Consider the following 19,339-nt stretch of genomic DNA (forward strand, 5'->3'; position numbering starts at 1 on the left):
TCTTTTCCGCCTTCGCATTATTAATACTGATGTCAAGACACGTCGTTTGACACCTCTCTCGATATTTTTGGTAGCGTATTAGCAGTCGACCCCTCAACTAGACTATTAACAAACTGTGTGAAGACAAAACTATCCTGTAAGTTTCGCATATGTCAGAATATTTATTTTTAACAATAAATTAATATGGATCTTATTCAGATTATAAGTTATGTATACAGACAATTTTCCTTATTTTTATGTAAAAATTAATGGTAAACATGCCATATGTAGGGCTACAAACACTTAACACCAGACCTATTCAGCACACACACTTCTACAATAATTTGGTACAGTTAATTCGAACATGAATGAATAATTGTTCTTGTTCGTATGCTGTCTGTTTGTGATGCATGGTAACGAACGGATTCTGTCGAGCGCGATACCAAGCAGACTTGGGTATTTATACGGGTTCATGAATTCATTAGGCCTGTAGCGCGATTTACTAACTTTTTTAACGACATTCGTTAGCGGTAACTTAGCTCAACAATCATTTCTATAATTCTGCTCTTCACGATTTTTTACCAACCCCAAAACCCTTCAAAATAAATCCAGCAGTTGTTGTTGTCACCCAAATGATGAATAAAGGAATAGCAAAAAAAGGCAATACTTAGAGACCAATTGCAAAACGAGCAGCGTGGAATTCATATGACTAAGGGGTGAAAGGCGTCTGCTAGTATAAAGTATGAATGTTGAAGATTTCGAGTGCAATACTCAGCTCCCGGGAAGCTGGCTGATGAAGAAGTGAAATTGAGAAACATGTCCTAGTAACCATCGCCGTTTGTAAACTTTGCAATTTTTCTCCAATATCAATAACAAAAACAATTGTATAAAGCAATATATGCATGTCTCGCTAATTAAATACAGGTAATTAAAGTTAAATTTTAAAACAAACATAAACTGTGATAATGTTGGAATATATAGCATTTAGCACAACTTATTTGCAGTAATTAAGAGAAAATGTTTGCGTATATCCGAGTACTTAGTTATTTTATCTACATTTAAGGTAAGGCCACACGAGGCTGCACTACGCAGTACTGCAAAATATTCTTTGCATTTATGCTTATGGGGCAATTCACATCTAGCGTCAGCAGCACTGCGCGACCCGGCACAGCGCGGCAAATTTGATCAACTAGGCAAAAAGCCACATAGGGAAGCGTTCTGTCTGTCGCTAGGTGTGAATTACATGGCTGCATTACCATGCGCGGCAAAATGTATTTGAGCGAATAAGAAAAAATAATATTTGGGCCGAAATATTCAAAGAAATTGGAGCACGTTGTTGCAACAGGTGTTAAATTATAATCAATTGGGCAAGGAGCTTATGAAGACACCAAAGGCTCAATCGTGGTCTTTTCGATATTATTGTTATGGCTGCTGATACAGAACCCATTGTTCTAGTAGAATCACCACTTTTGTGCGAAAATGATGGATCACAATTAAAATCGCAAATTCAATCCATTAAACATGAAATTGAAAGACTTCTAGATTAAAGCGATATGAAGATGTACATACATTAAAGTAAAACAATGTACAATGGGTATACATATATAAATATAAACAAAATTTTGAATAACCTACTACTACTACTAACTACATAAAAATGTAGTAAATTAATTTGGGTTGAGTTTTCTGGCGCCAATTGAGAGAACCAAGAGACCTCAATGTTCCCTCACCGCTTTCTTCCAGTTCATTGGGGGTTGTTTGCTTCCCTGCTGCTAAATGTGGGTGTCGATAGGGATATATAGGAGCGGAATGTCATCATCTATTGCCATTATATCGAGCCAAAGCCGCGACCCTTTTCTTCTCTTTCGCCGCGACACAACGACATTTTTCATATAGATGCGTTTAACACAAGCTTATGCATTCCAATAACATCGCCACAATCAACCAAGATGTTGCGTTTGTAAATATGAAGGAACTTCAGACTAGGCAATTGAAATTTATTACGCCTTGTCCATTCACATACAAAATTTAGCGAAGCACTGGTATAAAAATTCTCCCTATACAACATAAGTACTTGCTAATGTATTTTGTGTCGAATTCATTTGTTTTATTGCGGTTTTTACTTGCGAAAAATGTTACAAAAGTTACCAACGAGTGGGAAGAATAATTTCACTTGCAAAGTGTGCCAACAGCAAAATGCAAATTAGCCAAAGCAAATGTCAAATTCTTCTTCTTATGCTTTGTTTGTAACAAAATTTGGGAGTTGGCTACTTTTCCATATCAGATGGCGCCAGTGCCGCTGAATCTACCGTTCTCCATAAAAATACGTGCAATCTATTGATAATGCATAAGATTGAGTAGAACTCATCTATATGAAAATCTGCTTATGTATCGGGGCTTTTATCTGTAATACTGATACAAAGATTGAAGGTATATTGATGCAATCCAACTCTGCTTTAAAAATCTATCTCTATTTTATAAGCCAACCTAATAAAACCACACTGAGTTTTTTTAGCGCACGCAAACAACCGGCGTTTTTTGCCCTAACCCAAATAAGCATGCGTTGCGACAATGTAAAGCATGTGTACAAACGTCAAATCTAAATGTCACGCAGAACAAAAATTGGAAATCGAGTTAGGTTTTCACGCAGCAAATTCAATTTGCGTTGCTCTCATACAAGTTGTATGTGCATGAGACATTTTTGACAGAAAATGATTTGCGTGTGTTTTATTAGGTTGGCTTGTTAAAAATCGGCAAAAGTTAGTGAATCGCGCTACTGACTACATTCACGACGGCGGTTACAAAGCGATATCTGTCAAATTACTTGTACACGTTTTTTTATGAGGGTCGTTATTTTCGACCTCTGTCGCCAGATTTACTCTAATTCTAGTTTTGACAAGCGACAGAGAGTGGCATAGTTTTTTTTTGTCAGTAAAAACTAATGTAAGCAGAAATTAATTACAGATAATATAAAATGAAATAATTATTTTCGATCGTTTTCTACCATAATTATTGTTTTTTCTTAATTTTTCGCTACCGTTTTCTACAATTTATATTTGTTATTGCCGCGCTTAAAGTAATCATGTAGCCATGACCTTGGATTCGAATTTTGTTAATAATAATACTAACTTTGAACGATATATTTTCGCAGAGATTGAAGTCGACTTTGTCCTATAAATTTACGGACCTACATATTTTATGCCAACGGCATCTTCAGAAAAATAAATTCTTAAAGAGAAGTATTTCATGACAGAAATACACTAGGGGGAATTTCCAAACCACTGGGACGACCCCTGATGCCAGATAAACTCTGTGAAATTACTTACACAAATTACAAAAAAAGTTCCCTAATTCCCGAAATCTTATTATTTTCTTGGACATTTAGGCAGATTTTAAACTATGCATTGCAGCACAATACTTTGAATGGCATAGATTCCAACCAGTCACTGTACTCTTCGTTTCTACTGAAAATTTCTTTGGAAAAACTTTTCTTTGCAGCGGACGCAAGAATGTGGCGAAAATTTGCATATTATGTCTTCTGAATAAAAGCTAATTTTTTTGTTAAGTACACATTTATCGTTACAATACACTAAAGTAAGTCGCAAAATTTGTAGGTTACTAAATAAATGTAGATTGTTTCTTGAGCACCCGGAAATTGTGTTAAGATATAGTACGAATGAAAGTCACGAACCATTTTACAGTATTGTTAAGAGTGCTGACTAAAAAAAATCCCTTTTTTTGTGTGGAAGACGAAAAAAATTTAAAGCGAAATATTCCTCATAAAGGGTTACTTCCCACAACCTGGTGTCGTTGTTTACTTGTCGTTTGAATCAGGGACCTTTTGCCATAAAGATTTGATTCTAGAATTATATAATTCCCAAGCTTATTTCACAGCGTTCGGTACCAACAATTTTAACCACCTGAATCTGGTACACACAGTAACGCTTGTCAAAAACTAAAAATGTGCTGGTGTATAGAGTTTTTGTTATATTTTTTTTTACAAAAAGATGCTTTTAACACTTAGAAGCAAGCGCTTGGTTTTTAAACGTTTCACCTATTGGAAAAGATGTGCGCCGATTATATGTCCGGTTCCGGTTTCTCTGTTCTGTGCATCACTATAAGCTACATATCTGTTAAAGTTTGATGTTGTTGTTAGATTTAACGAAACAGCGATTTACTTATGATTATTTGCAAGGAACAGCGCGCACGAAATGTCAAATTCTATTAGTCAAACAACTTGAAAACACCTTTCAGCCACAGTCATCTAACAACCTCCGATGAATATTCTCTTAAACTAACAGTATTCTAAGTATTTTTTTTAAGCGTGTACACATTTTTTTTTTAAGATGGGATTAATATAGAAGTATTTGAGTATTAAAATGACATCGAAAGTAACCAATGTCTCGTCATCGCAGGCCACAGCCCTAAAGGGTATTGTTCGTAATAGCAGTTATGTTATACCAGGATTGTATGATCTTAGCGTCGAAGACACCAATTGGGTATTGACTTCATCTTTCATAATATTTACCATGCAAACTGGTAAGCTTACAAACACTATTGACTAAAATTTTGTGAGTTGGACCGACCAATATATTTTTAACATAATGTTATTTTCTGGAACTTATGTATACGGTTCTCAATTAAGGAGTTCAAACATTTATCCTTCCAACTGAAGGAATGTAGGTATGTGGTTTACTATGAAGCTTGAGTCATAGTGGCTTTAGCAGATATCGTGCGAAAAATAGACCTAACTTTCGTAATTTTATAAAGACTGGTTTTCATATATTGTCTATTTCAATAAATGTAATACTAACCTTATTGCCAGACATTTTCCATAGTGGCTTTGTTCAGCCGACACTTTTAATCTTTCCAAACATGAAATAACATTGAAGAAATTTTATAATGAAACTCAAATACAAATTCTTGAAAAAATCTTTGAAATTTGTTGGTTGGAAAAAAATTTCAGCGCTATATTATAAAAAAAGTAGTTTTGTGTTACAAAACGTGTATGGCTTGACAAATCCTCTATGGAAAGTTTCTGGCAATGAGACAATCAAAAAATTATTGCTAGGCCTTGAGCTCGATTCGAACCCGCGAGCTTAGTTTATTTTATTTCATTCCATTTTAGTATATTTTATTGTTAGTTTATCCTTTTTTGTTCATTCTATTTGTCTATGTTGTTTTTTATTTAATTTTATATTAATTTATTTTAAATAAAATTATTTGGCGACCTTTATGTAACTAAACTTTGTTGTTAGGCTGGCTTTAGGTCAACTTTTCATAAAAATAAAACACAAGTGTTTTTCTTTTCTAACCAATATATTTCGGTTACTCCACGGTAACCGTCCTCAGGGTAAAACTGTTGATGAACATAAATAAAACACAAATTAACAAACTTCAAACGTAAGAAAAAAATAAAAAATTAATTAATTAAAAAATAATAATAAAAATACATTATTTTTCACATACATCAATTTTCACGTCTGCCCTGTGTGACGCGGAGTTTGGTACTGTTTATTAGAAATTATTACAAACTACAAAATTTGAGAGACTGCGAACCAAACGAAATATGATCTTCACTCACAACAATAAACAAGAAGATTGGTTTATAAACAATACAAATGTCCAGTTCCCGAAAGAAGTGAAAGAATTGTTGGCGAAGGGACCGAAATTCGGAGTACCTGTGGAAAACAAAACGTTTCCTCTTTTTCAATATATAGCTGATGGAGATGATTTGGTTCAGACACTTGAAAACAAAGAGCAAATAGAAGAGGCGCGGACAAAGCTCTCTCTACTTATTAAAAGCCACTCAACAAGAAACAAAAAAAGTGCAATAGATAGTGCAATATCTGATACAGTGGCACAAACAAGAAAGTTTTTGCAGAAAAATAAAAACATTAGAATTTTGACATCAGATAAAGGTAATAAAACGGTCGCAATGGAAGCAGAAGATTATAACAATAAAATGAAATGTATTTTAAATGACTTGACAACATACAGAATCCAAAGACAAGATCCGACATCGCGATTACAAACCAAAAACACCACTTTAGTCGAAAAACTCTTTAAAACGGAAATTATCACAAAAGCGGAGAAAAATAAACTTAGCACAAACACGGCATTGCCCCCTAGAATCTATGGTCTCCCTAAGATACATAAGGAAGGAACACCACTGAGACCAATTTGTTCTGCTGTCGGATCACCTGCGTATGGATTATGCAAATATATTGCAGAAATATTGAAAAACACAACGGCGGCTTCAGTATATAACGTAAAAAACACATTAGAGTTTAAAGAACGAGTAAACGACACAAACATATTTGACAATGAAAAGTTAATTTCCTTTGACGTGGTTTCATTATTTCCCAGTATACCGATACAACTAGCACTTGACGTAATACAAGAAAAATGGACAACGATAAAAGAATTTACGAAGATACCCAAACAATTATTTATGGAAATTGTTAAATTTTGTATTAAAGATAACAGATATTTTAAGTTTAATGACAATGTATATACGCAGTTAAAAGGACTGCCAATGGGATCACCTACCTCCCCAGTGATAGCGGATATAGTCATGGAAAAATTATTGGAAAAAACGATGGATAAATTGGAGCACAAACCAAGATTACTTACGAAGTACGTTGATGATTTATTTGCTATCGTAGAAGAAAATGAGGTTGAAAATGTACTTAACATATTGAACTCTTTCGACAAAAATATAAAATTTACAGTGGAACTCGAAAAGGATGGAAAATTGGCTTATTTAGATGCAATAGTAAATAGATTAAACAATAAATTAAAGTTAAAGTGGTATAGAAAACCAACATCATCGGGGAGAATTATTAATTATAATTCAAAGCATCCTAAATCAATGATATTAAATACAGCAATGGGCTGTATAAAGCGGATGTTACAGACTTCGGACCAAATTTACCACAATGAAATAAAGAAAGAAATATTTACAACTTTAAAGAACAACGATTTTCCAACATACACAATTAAAAAATTATTAAGTAGAGTAAACCATGCTATTAGTCAACAAAAACCACAAAAGTCAGTCATTTTCAAATCTCTCACGTATGTACCTCAACTCTCCGAGCGCCTTGCAAAATCGGATTGTTACAATAAGGAAAAAATAAAAATTGCCCATAGACCGACTAATACTTTAAAATATTTATTTAATAATACAAAGTCAAAAATACCACAAAACGAAAAAAGCAATGTTGTGTACCAAATTCCGTGTAAAGGAAGTGGCAGAGAGCCGTGCAAGAGTGTCTATGTAGGCACAACAAAATTGAAATTAAAATCCAGACTTTCACAACATAAATCGGATTTCAAATATTGTCATACAACTGATAACCCAAAAACAGCACTAATGGCCCACTGTTCATCTAGTGGGCATTCGCCTAATTTCGACGACGCGAAAATTCTCCAACAAGAACGAAATTACAATAAGAGATTTACAATGGAGATGTTACATATAGTAAACACACCGTCGAATATACGACTTAACTTTAAGAGTGATAGCTCCGACTGCGCGCATATATATAAGCACTTATTAACTAATAAACAGTACCAAACTCCGCGTCACACAGGGCAGACGTGAAAATTGATGTATGTGAAAAATAATGTGTTTTTATTATTATTTTTTAATTAATTAATTTTTTATTTTTTTCTTACGTTTGAAGTTTGTTAATTTGCGTTTTATTTATGTTCATCAACAGTTTTACCCTGAGGAAGGTTACCGTGGAGTAACCGAAATATATTGGTTAGAAAAGAAAAACACTTGTGTTTTATTTTTATGAAAAGTTGACCTAAAGCCAGCCTAACAACAAAGTTTAATTTATTTTAATTTTCTTTTTATTTAATTTAATACTAAATTTTTTATTTAAATTTTTATTTTATTTTTTCTTCCTTTATTTTGGTTTATTTTATTTAATTTAGTTTTTTATTTTATTTTACTTTGTTCCATTTTATTCATTTTTATATTATTTTATTTTTGTTCATTTTATTTTAGGTTATTTTTTCATATTGTGTTATTTAATTTTTATTTCATTATGTTTTAAATGTAATTCAATTCTAATAATTTTGATTTCTTTGTTTGCACTTATTTACTTACAAAAAATGTACAAAGATGTTACAACCAACAAAACCCTAAAAAGAAGCAAATTTCAACTTAAAACTGCGCATCTGGTTTTGTAAAGACTTTTTGTATCCTTAATAAAAATTACCCATTTACGCATATTTGCTCTGGCTCTTTATTTTCAACAAAAAAGCAGTGCATAAATTTGTTCGAACACTTGCAGGCTGAAAATTGTGCATATGCTCAGAAACTTTAATTTATATGAATGTAGGTGACATGTTTGCCTTGAGCTCCTATGTGATGTCGTTCATATCAACACCACCACATACCCTACAGTGTAGTGACTATACTTACGTTCATTTTTAAACGGTTTTATTTAGCTTGACTTTACAGGCCGCACGGCCGTTGTGAACGAATTTTGTAATTAAAATTGAAGTAACCTCCCGATAAGCTACAAGCTTGAAACTTGGAATATAGTTCAGAACCCGATGACAATGCAATAATATGAAAAAACTCCGATAGGTGGCGCGTGGATCGATATATTTCAAAAAATCGTATTTGTGGTCCGATTTGGCTCATATTTGGAACACATAATACACACATGAATAGAAAGCGACATATGAAACAAAATCACCGCCAGGTGGCGCAAGGATCGAGATATTTAAAAAAATCGTATTTGTGGTCCGATTAGGCTCACATTTGGAACACATATTACATGCATGAATGGAAGGCGACATAAAAAAAATCGACGCCAGGTGGCGCAAGGATCGAGATATTTAAAAAATTCGTATTTTTGGTCCGATTTGGCTCTTTTGGAACACATATTACATACAGAAATAGAAATCACTTCATGAAAAAAAATCCCGCTATGTGTGGCAAGGATCGAGGTATTAAAACTACTCGTATTTGTGGTCCGATTTGGCTCACATGTGGAACAAATATTCCATACAATCCGGTTGAAGTGACATCAAAATATTTTGGAGTTCGAGGAGGGACTCAGCTTTCGCTGCTTTTATACTCTCTGTTGTCTCGTCCACCCATTTCTCCTAAGATCTAGTAACTTCTCGAAATTCATGCTTGGTTACCATCCATATATGTATGTACATGTATATTTGTAGTTTATAGTCTCTCGCATAGCCATATGCGTGTGTATATGTGAGTACTACTTAGGCTGATGATTTCATCTGTGTGTGAGTTATCCCTTCGTTGCCTTGTATGTATTTGGTAAACGATGGTTAATTGTTTATGTAGCTTGCTTTAATATTTTTGTTGTTGTGCATTTATTTAGTGATGTGAAGATTCGCCACAGTATTATTATTACTTAATGTAAGTATTGTTTTCAACAAAACCGTTTAACTTAAAATTTTTTTTTTATTATTTTATTTATTACTTAATACAGCATACCAATAACGAGAACCACGCGAAAGCTAATACAATCTCTAGTACACCATATAGTACATACATCAGCCGTGTTTTTTAACACGCGTATATCCGTTTACGCTTAAACTTTATATTGACTGCTAAGCGACAAACTATAAATACACCTCTGAAATTGCTGCGCATAAATTTTGTCCTACTAAATTTCAATACGCATTATACTCAGATTTAACTGAAATATGTGTCTTTGTTTCACCCTCTACACTAATTCTATGTATTCTATGTGTGTCCACAATTCATCGCAACTGATTCAGCTATATCCCTACAAGACAGGTACCCGTTACCTAATCGATTACTTAATCGTTACCAATAAAGCCCCCATTACTGATGCTTAGCATAGACTTGACTTGACTTGGTGTAAACTTGGCAACTTAGCCACGATTATACTCCACTTGGCGCATAAAATCTGGCATCATAATCAGCGTTGAAATTTATTTTTAAAAAAAATCAATTTGTATGACAAAATGTCAAAATGAAATGGAAACAAACAAATGGCATCTCAAAATGTAAACGTCACTTAGAACTTACATAGAAAATCAAAATTCAACATTTATTAGTAAAATCAAACCCACGACTTTGCTGTTGGAATAAAAATAAAGAAAACAAGGCTTAGAAGTTATGAAATAGTTTACTGAGGGAATATTGAAAAAAAAAACAAGCACATATAACACACCTTCAATCTGTTGATCATAATTCCGGGCCCGGGACTAAAGAATTTACGGGCCGCGCTATAAAAAATCCACTAACACATTTGATTAACTTGAATTAATGACGTCTCATTCATGAATCATTATTGATAGATTACATAAAAAAAATGTTTGCCACATCAACTAAATTGCTTCTGGACTAAGAGCTGACAACAAAATTAACACAGAATATTTACTATTATACTATTTTATTGTAACATAGAAACAAAATTCTCTTTTAACAGCCAAAAATGGAAAATGGCCAAGGTGGTCCCGCTACTAAAGCCTGGGAAACCAGCTAACATAGGAGAGTCATATAGCCCGATATCTCTCCTATCGCCAGTAGCCAAGACGCTTGAAGCCATTTTTCTCCCCTACTTCAAAGCAAATTTGCAGCAAGCCTGTCATCAGCATGGCTTTAGAAAACTCCATAGCACCACCACCGCGCTAAATGCCATTAGCACCCAGATAAATTGTGGTTTAAATCAGAAGCCCCACCATAGAACAGTACTCGTTGCGCGAGACCTATCAAAAGCTTTTGATACGGTCAACCATGGCACGTTACTGCAAGACCTGGAATGGTCTACCCTTCCCCCATGTCTTAAAAGGTGGACCGCAAATTTACTGGGTGGTCGGCAGGCAACGGTGCAATTTAGAAACGAAACATCAAAACCAAGAAGAATTAAACAAGGGGTGCCACAGGGTGATGTCCTATCCCCACTTTTGTTTAATTTCTACATATCTAAACTACCTTCGCCACCAGAAGGAGTTACTATCGTTTCCTACGCCGATGACTGCACAATAATGGCTACAGGCCCAGGTCCACAGATCGATGAGCTTTGCAACAGAATAAACGGCTACCTCCTTAATCTCTCCAGTTTTTTCGCCTTGCGAAACCTGGCATTATCACCGACTAAATCTGTCCCAAATTTCGACCATTTTGAACATCCACGTCGATGGCACTACGCTACCGACTGTCCTACACCCCAAACTCTTGGGTGTGACGTTTCTTTGATCAGGATCTACATTTTGGTGAGCATGCAGCCGCAATTGTACCGAAAATCCTGAGCCGTAATAAAATCCTCAAATCCCTTGCTGGCAGTACTTGGAGAAAAGACAAAGAAACGCTCATTACCACTTACAAAGCAATTGGCCATCCGATTGCATGCCACGCGTCCCCTATATGGTCGCCAAGCCTAAAAACTACTCACTGGAAGAAGCTACAGACCTGCCAAAATACTGCTCTCAGAAACATTTCTACAACAACAACGGCCACTCTGTTTACGACGTGGGAGGAACAGATGTCGCAAATATTGGACGCTCACGTCGATGGTGTCACACTACCAACTGTCCGTCACCCAAAGATATTAGGGATAACGTTCGATAATACTGACCTTCAAGGCCAATGCCACCAAAATTGTATCTAAAGTACAAAGTCGCAACAAAATCCTCAAGTTGCTTGCCGGCAGTACCTGGGGAAAAGATAAAGAAAAGCTGCTAACCACGTAAAAAGCAATTGGCTGGCTGCTCGTGAGCTACGCGTCACCAGTTTGGTCGCCTGGTCTTAAAAATACATACTGGAAAACGCTACAGGACTACCAAAATGCTGCAATCAGAACTGCCACCGGATGTCTCCTAATGACCCCGGAACACCACCTACATAGTGAGGCCAAAGAGCTCAATATTAAAGGGCACAATGAAATGCTGATATTTTTTTTTTTTTGACCCACTGTGTCAAACATGCAGCCTTCCACCCCACTAAAATCCATGTTTGCGTACAAAATGCGCCAACTGCGATAAACAACACCCATCTATTTCGAATAAATGGCCGGTTCCTTCCAGAAGGAAAAACTTATTTCCTACAGCTTCATCTCGACTCCTTCGCTGAAGTAGTCCACCCCAGCAACAATGGACTTACGACAAAAAACATTCGACATATTCGACATAAAAGCTAGTGCAAACTCAGATCTGTTACTCATAGGAGATCTGAATGCATGGGGTTCAGAAACCACCAATCAAAAAGGTAAAATAGTTGAAGACTTTCTGCTATGCAAGAGCCTAAAAGTTTTAAACTGCATGCCACTGACCCATTTCACAACACACCAGATACACTCTTAAAAAAAAGCATGTAAATCTACACACATTAAGCCAGCAAAAAAGTTGCCTCGCTTAATTATTGCAAATTTACACACATTGTATATCTACTATCAGACTGTGTAAAGCCCTTACTAAACACATGCGTAAAAACTACTATTCAAAATGCGTAACATTTTACAACGATTTTAGTGAATTTACCAACCTTATGCGTAATGATTACCATTCAAAATGCGTAAAATATACAACGGTTTTAGTGAACTTACTTATCATATGCGCAATGCTACATACCCCTTAGCCCCTGTAACCCACTTCCCACCTTTTTGAAAATATTTGATTGTATTTTCAGCTAATAACATGTATATGTTTAAATGCATTTACATTTAAAAAAAAACAGGTATTATAAAATACTTATTTTGCTTGATCCTGGGTGTTTAATTATAAACATATACATTTTATGTAGTTGCAATACGAATAAGATTTTGATAACGCTATCGAAACACCAGCCACAAACGCTACACTTATGCTCGGCGTTTTGCTGCCAATGCACATAATTTTTCAGCATTATTCTTATTAAAGTAAAAATAACTTACGTATTACAATAACTTACGTATTACAATAACTTATAATAATAATAATTATGCACTAAAATAATTATTCACGCTTTCCGATAAACCGCACACTGCCGATTGACTAAAACGAATGAACACGACGCGTTAAGATGGTGTCGATCGGCAATGTCCACTAAGCTTTTGTTGTAAATGTACACACCTTTGTGTTAGTTTACAAACGTTGTTAGTAATTTCGCGAACTATATGTATTTTTACAGCATAAATGTTGGTAAGATTGTGGCATTGCTGTGTAAATAAGAAAAATACACATTAAGTGCGGGACTATGCAAAAAAATTGTAAGATTACACAAAAAAATACTAGCAATAAGCTTGCATTTTTACATACTGTTTTTAGAGTGTAGTTCACCCACACATTCAAAGCTTTTTTCGCTCTCCACTAACACATCGACGTTTCATGCTGTCATCGAAGTGACAGTGTCATCTTTAATAACGGTACAATAATTATTCCGGAAAATATTAAAATGCAAAAAAATATAATTAAGTTGTTAATAAAAAGGAAAAATTCATGTGCTTTTAGTTGTGATATGTGCTAGCTGTTTAGGCACTTCTAAATGTTGTAAGTATACCTTATACGTTAACTTGGCTATATAACTAGAGGCAACCAAGTCCTCTTGCCACCAATTGCAATTGGAAGATTCGATTTCCAAAACCAAAAAAGGTAACGTTTTACAAGACAGCACAACCTAATTTTTATCAAAGGTGGTAACAAAATACGCATTTCGAGCTCCGTTTTTAGAATCTGGAAACGGGAATTAAAAATTGTATTGCACAGGACATCTTTCTGCGTTGGCGGCCTTCGCTCATTAAAGAAAAACCGGCAAAACTTCTCGTTTATTATAAATTTATTATAAATTTCTCAAACGGTACGACCAACTTTGTCTTTAGCTGCAATTCAATAAAATTTTCGCAAGACGGTGGAAAAGCATCATCCAGTAACATGTAAGTAGTTTTACAAAAATTGATGCCTTAATAAAGCCAATATTTTCTTTGTTTTATTACAGCCAATTCAGTTCAATAATAAGACTGTGGAACAGCATCATCCTTCTCAGCAAGTCAGCTAGTAGCAAGAAGCGAGTAACATGTAAGTTTTTTTAACGTTGTTTACCCGTTCAAAAGATATTAACGAAAAACCGAAAAAAGACCCGGGGGTGGGATCCATAGTATTTTTGCGCAGAACACCTTTCTGCGTTGACTGCCTTCGGCCGCGCTTATAGAAAATAACCCTGGGCTACGCCATGCCAAGTTCGGGTGTGTGGTATAACCGTGGCTACCGTCACGGTGATGCACAATTTTTTTTGGGTACCACACAACAACAACCACATGAAAATCGCCAATTTCAACTGCAAATATCTCCAGACAGAGATATCATTTTTCTTTTCCGCCTTCAGATTATTGTTCTCGAGATTAATTCGCGTCTTTTGATACCTCACACGAAAATCTTGGCCCAACTTTAGGGTGGGGCCCCTAAACTGCACTACCACCGCCTATTATTTTATTTATTTAGCAGAGGAAAAGAAGTGTTGGTAATAGTCTAGTTGAGGGGTCGACTGCTAATACGCTACCAAAAATATCGAGAGAGGTGTCAAACGACGCGTCTTGACATCAGTATTGATAATCCGAAGGCGGAAAATAAAAATTTTAACTCGTTCAAAAGATATTGAGGAAAAACCGAAAAAAGACTCGCGGGTACCTCCGAAACCGGGGGTGGGATCCATAGTATTTTTGCGCAGAACACCTTTCTGCGTTGGCGGCCTTCGGCCGCGCTTATAGAAAATTACCCTGTGCTACGCCATGCCAAGTCCGGGTGTGTGGTATAACCGTGGCTACCGCCACGGTGATGCACAATTTTTTTGTGGGTACAAACACAACAACAACCACATGAAAATCGCCAACTTCAACTGCAAATATCTCCGGACAGAGATACAATTTTTCATTTCCTCCTTCGGATTATTGCTCTCGAGATTATTATGCGTCTTTTGACACTTCTCTCGATATTTTTTGACGCGTATTAGCAGTCGACCCCTCAACTAGACTATTACCGAAGTGTTAATAATGATCTTCGGGTTGGGGGTGCGCGGGTTTGATCCAGGTAACAGCATTTTTGTGACCAAAGGGAAGTGGTCACTTCCATGGAGTTGGGATAGGGTTGAGCAATTTAGTTTTGGACGCATGCCAGCGGAGCATATGCATACATTAATGTGTGTAAATATGTACACTCTAAAAACAGTATGTAAAAATGCAAGCTTATTGCTAGTATTTTTTTGTGTAATCTTACAATTTTTTTGCATATTCCCGCACTTAATGTATATTTTTCTTATTTACACAGCAATGCCACAATCTTACCAACATTTATGCTGTAAAAATACATATAGTTCGCGAAATTACTAACAACGTTTGTAAACTGACACAAAGGTGTGTACATTTACAACAAAAGCTTAGTGGACATTGCCGATCGACACCATCTTAACGCGTCGTGTTAATTCGTTTTAGTCAATCGGAAGTGTGCGGTTTATCGGAAGGCGTGAATAATTATTTTAGTGCATAATTATAATTATTATAAGTTATTGTAATACGTAAGTTATTGTAATACGTAAGTTATTTTTACTTTAATAAGAATAATGCTGAAAAATTATGTGCATTGGCAGCAAAACGCCGAGCATAAGTGTAGCGTTGGTGGCTGGTGTTTCGATAACGTTATCAAAATCTTATTCGTATTGCAACTACATAAAATGTATTTGTTTATAATTAAACACCCAGGATTAAGCAAAATAAGTATTTTATAATACCTGTATTAATTTGATAATATAGTATATATTAATTCAATTAAAGTGCCTGTATGAACTGAACTGAATTCTGACTGAAAATAAATTTTATTAAAATATCAAAATCTTATTCGTATTGCAACTACATAAAATGTATATGTTTATAATTAAACACCCAGGATCACGCAAAATAAGTATTTTATAATACCTGTTTTTTTAAAAATGTAAATGCATTTAAACATATACATGTTATTAGCTGAAAATACAATCAAATATTTTCAAAAAGGTGGGAAGTGGGTTACAGGGGCTAAGGGGTATGTGGCATTGCGCATATGATAAGTAAGTTCACTAAAACCGTTGTATATTTTACGCATTTTGAATGGTAATCATTACGAATAAGGTTGGTAAATTCACTAAAATCGTTGTAAAATGTTACGCATTTTGAATAGTAGTTTTTACGCATGTGTTTAGTAAGGGCTTTACACAGTCTGATAGTAGATATACAATGTGTGTAAATTTGCAATAATTAAGCGAGGCAACTTTTTTGCTGGCTTAATGTGTGTAGATTTACATGCTTTTTTTTAAGAGTGTAGTTACCTCCGTCTTGTAGGGAACTGATTCAGCTATATGTTATATCCTATGGCCATCAGAGCGTTGTGTCTCCGCTTGTCGGTACACCCTGTGGCTGTAGCTAGTTGTTTAACCACAGCCGCTAGATGGGTCTCCTAAGCATTATCCAAGCGAGGATAGGCGTTTTTTTTCATGCGCAAACGAAACGTATACGCGTGTAAAAAAAAACACGGCTAATATTACACACTACGCGTGCATTTACATACTACATGTATTCCCCACACATTGAGCAAAGGTGTTTACACATCAAAAAAATTAGCAATGTATTAATGGCACGTAAATACGTAACCATTATGGCTAGTGTAGCGAATTACAGGTAAATTCTTGATTATTCTGCAACTTCTGGTATCGTTGGAATCGCCGAACTGTTGAATAAATAACTCAAATATTCGATACAGTTCTTTATTTACAACACTACTGAAGTAGTACCACACAATTTAATTACTCGCATACTTCACTTATAGTGTGATAAGACTCCGAAGGTAAGACGGCTCGAGTTTCTTCCGATTTGTGATGCAGATACAATGGGACTTGCTCTAGCTCAACTCCTTCAGCTTTGTGCTTAAGACCACCCATGTTGTTGGAACCACTAGAGTCGAGGCCGGAATTACTTGCAATATTACCTGGCTTCCGCACTTGAAGCATTTCATTATTCTGCCACTCCGCTGTTCCAATCCTTTTAGTGCTTCCAATATTGTGTCCCCACAGTCTAGCTTTTCTACTTCCACATGGCTCGCTTTGAATGCTGGCTTACACAAAAGCAATCAGTGCATGCGATACCGTTTCAGCGAATGTAGGTTTTGGATTTGCATATGCAGCTCACTTTGTTTCGGCATTTTTTTTTTTTGAGGTTTGGGGAGTGTTTTGGTCGAAAAATTGACCCTTTCGCCATTTTTTTTTTCGCAGGCTCGAAAATTATTTTTTTGGGTATGCGTAGTGGGACTTTTTTCATTTCATTTCATTTCATTTATTAAAAGAAATATATATTAGTACAATAAGATCATGTATGATCTTTTATAGTACAACAGACATTAAATGACAGGATAATATTTCCTGAGCCTAAATCCTATCGAAAAATCGATGGCGCGATATAGGTTAACTTTCGTCCATACAAATCGACCCAGGTTAATATATATATATACATATATAATAAAATACATATATAATAATTGGAAAAAACTATTTTCCGTGCGCGGCAGTTTTGTTAACATTTTGTATGCATAAAATAAACATTTTTCCCTTAACTTTTGGTGCTAAACGGAGGATCAAATCAAAAACTAGGCTTTCTAGACTGAGCGAATACCCCTATAGCAACGCGCCGAACGCCGCCACACTGGTAAACTAAAAAAAGTCTCAAAATCATATTTCCCCGCAACGATCAAGGCTAGATAGATATTCAGTTCTGATTTATTGGTACCTTTGTTGAGAAAAAGTGTACCCTAAAGTCTTCAGGAAACCACTTAAAAGAGCATGGCCCTGACACAGCAGGCTTGGAAATTCGTATACCCTTTGTGGCAGGGCTACTTCCCATCTACACACATTCTAGGGCACTTAAATATTGTCATGTTATTAAAAGTGGCGGTTTGCCACACGTACCAAACTAAATACCTTGAGAAATATCACACACTTTTTTTAACGTGTCAAAGGTTTGTGACTTTGGGAATACTTTTTTTCAACATACCCAACATTGTAGACTAAAAACACTGAGAAATAGCTACGAAAAGGCTTGATAATGGGCATGATAATAAGGGCAAAGAGTGCTTGTCAAATTTAATATCTTGCGACTGCTAGAACTACCGACTGTAATGTACATACTGCCTCTCTTTTTTCTTTTATCCTTATAGGCTTTGGCATGCTTGAATCAGGATGTGTGTCAATAAAGAACGAGGCCAACATTATGATGAAGAATGTCATTGACATCGTGTTAGGCGGTTTCACTTACTGGCTCTTCGGCTATGGTATGAGCTACGGTCGTGGCCCACTTTCAAATCCATTTATAGCGATTGGAGACTTTCTACTTGATCCTCCGGTTGGTGATCCTTTAATGGGACAAATATTCTCTGCATTTCTATTTCAATTGTCTTTTGCTACGACTGCAACAACTATTGTAAGCGGTGCAATGGCGGAGAGGTATGTTAACCTTATAAAATCACTTTAATGCCTTTTTTTTTGTGCGAGTTTAACCATCAGTTAAAGTTGACTAGAGTTTAACCTTGCCTTGGTGTTCGATAACGTAAAAGTTTGCTGCTCATCTCAGCTTTAGCGGCAGAAGTGGCAGGGTTAAACTCTAGTCAACTTTAACTGTAGTTTAAACTCGACCTGAAAAACCAGGCATAAATCAAATATCAACAATTTTATGTGTATTTTGTTTTTATCATTATTAAAAAATTTAAATTCTATGAGAGATCTTAAATCATTTTCCACTTTGTCCTTTGAACGAAGTCGGGGCCTCTCTCTTAGTTGTTGTTGTTGTTGTTGTAGCGATAAGGACACTCCCCGAAGGCCTTGGGGAGTGTTATCGAGTTGATGGTCCTTTGCCGGATGCAGATTCGGTACGTTCCGGTACCAAGTCCGACCATCTCGGGAACGATTTGTTATGACCACATGCGACCTTCTAGGCCATCCCGCCCTCCCACCCCCTACATCCATGAGGAGTTCGGGGTCGCCAGATCCTCGGCTGTTAATGAAACAGGATTCGCCACGGATAGGTGAGGTTTACCATTGCCTTTGGAGAAGCTATGTATTGCGCTTGCAACCTGAAAGGGCTGCGCTACACAAACCCCTTGAATCCGATATTTTAGTTGCCTCTTACGACAGGCATACCTACCGCGGGTATATTCTAACCCGCTGGTGGGCCTCTCTCTTAGTCATCCTCTTGAACGTCTTACATGCAGAGAAATCTTTCTAAAGTATTGTGACGAATATTAGCAACACTAAGGGATACTATCATCTCTAAGCCGATACTAAGCAGTCACTTGTATCTACATAAACAAATCAATTATTATGTCCACACATATGTACATACAAGAGAGA

General features: G+C 35.9%; 1 protein-coding gene across 2 annotated transcripts in view; it reads left to right on the top strand.

Annotated features, from left to right (window-relative positions):
* The first annotated feature begins 4,268 nt into the window (after nt 1-4,268).
* The window catches only part of Amt (Ammonium transporter), a 65,394-nt gene continuing 50,323 nt past the window's right edge, over nt 4,269-19,339 (top strand). The window contains exons 1-2 of one of the 2 annotated variants that reach the window (XM_067759494.1): nt 4,269-4,518; nt 18,151-18,436. In XM_067759494.1, coding sequence (XP_067615595.1) covers nt 4,359-4,518; nt 18,151-18,436 — 446 coding nt within the window. In that variant the 5' untranslated portion in view covers nt 4,269-4,358. Of the gene's footprint in view, nt 4,519-15,437; nt 15,488-18,150; nt 18,437-19,339 lie in introns of those variants that run through there. The other variant, XM_067759495.1, reaches the window with a different exon arrangement.

This window comes from Eurosta solidaginis, chromosome 1, assembly GCF_040869045.1.
Source record: "Eurosta solidaginis isolate ZX-2024a chromosome 1, ASM4086904v1, whole genome shotgun sequence".
NCBI lineage: Eukaryota > Metazoa > Arthropoda > Insecta > Diptera > Tephritidae > Eurosta > Eurosta solidaginis.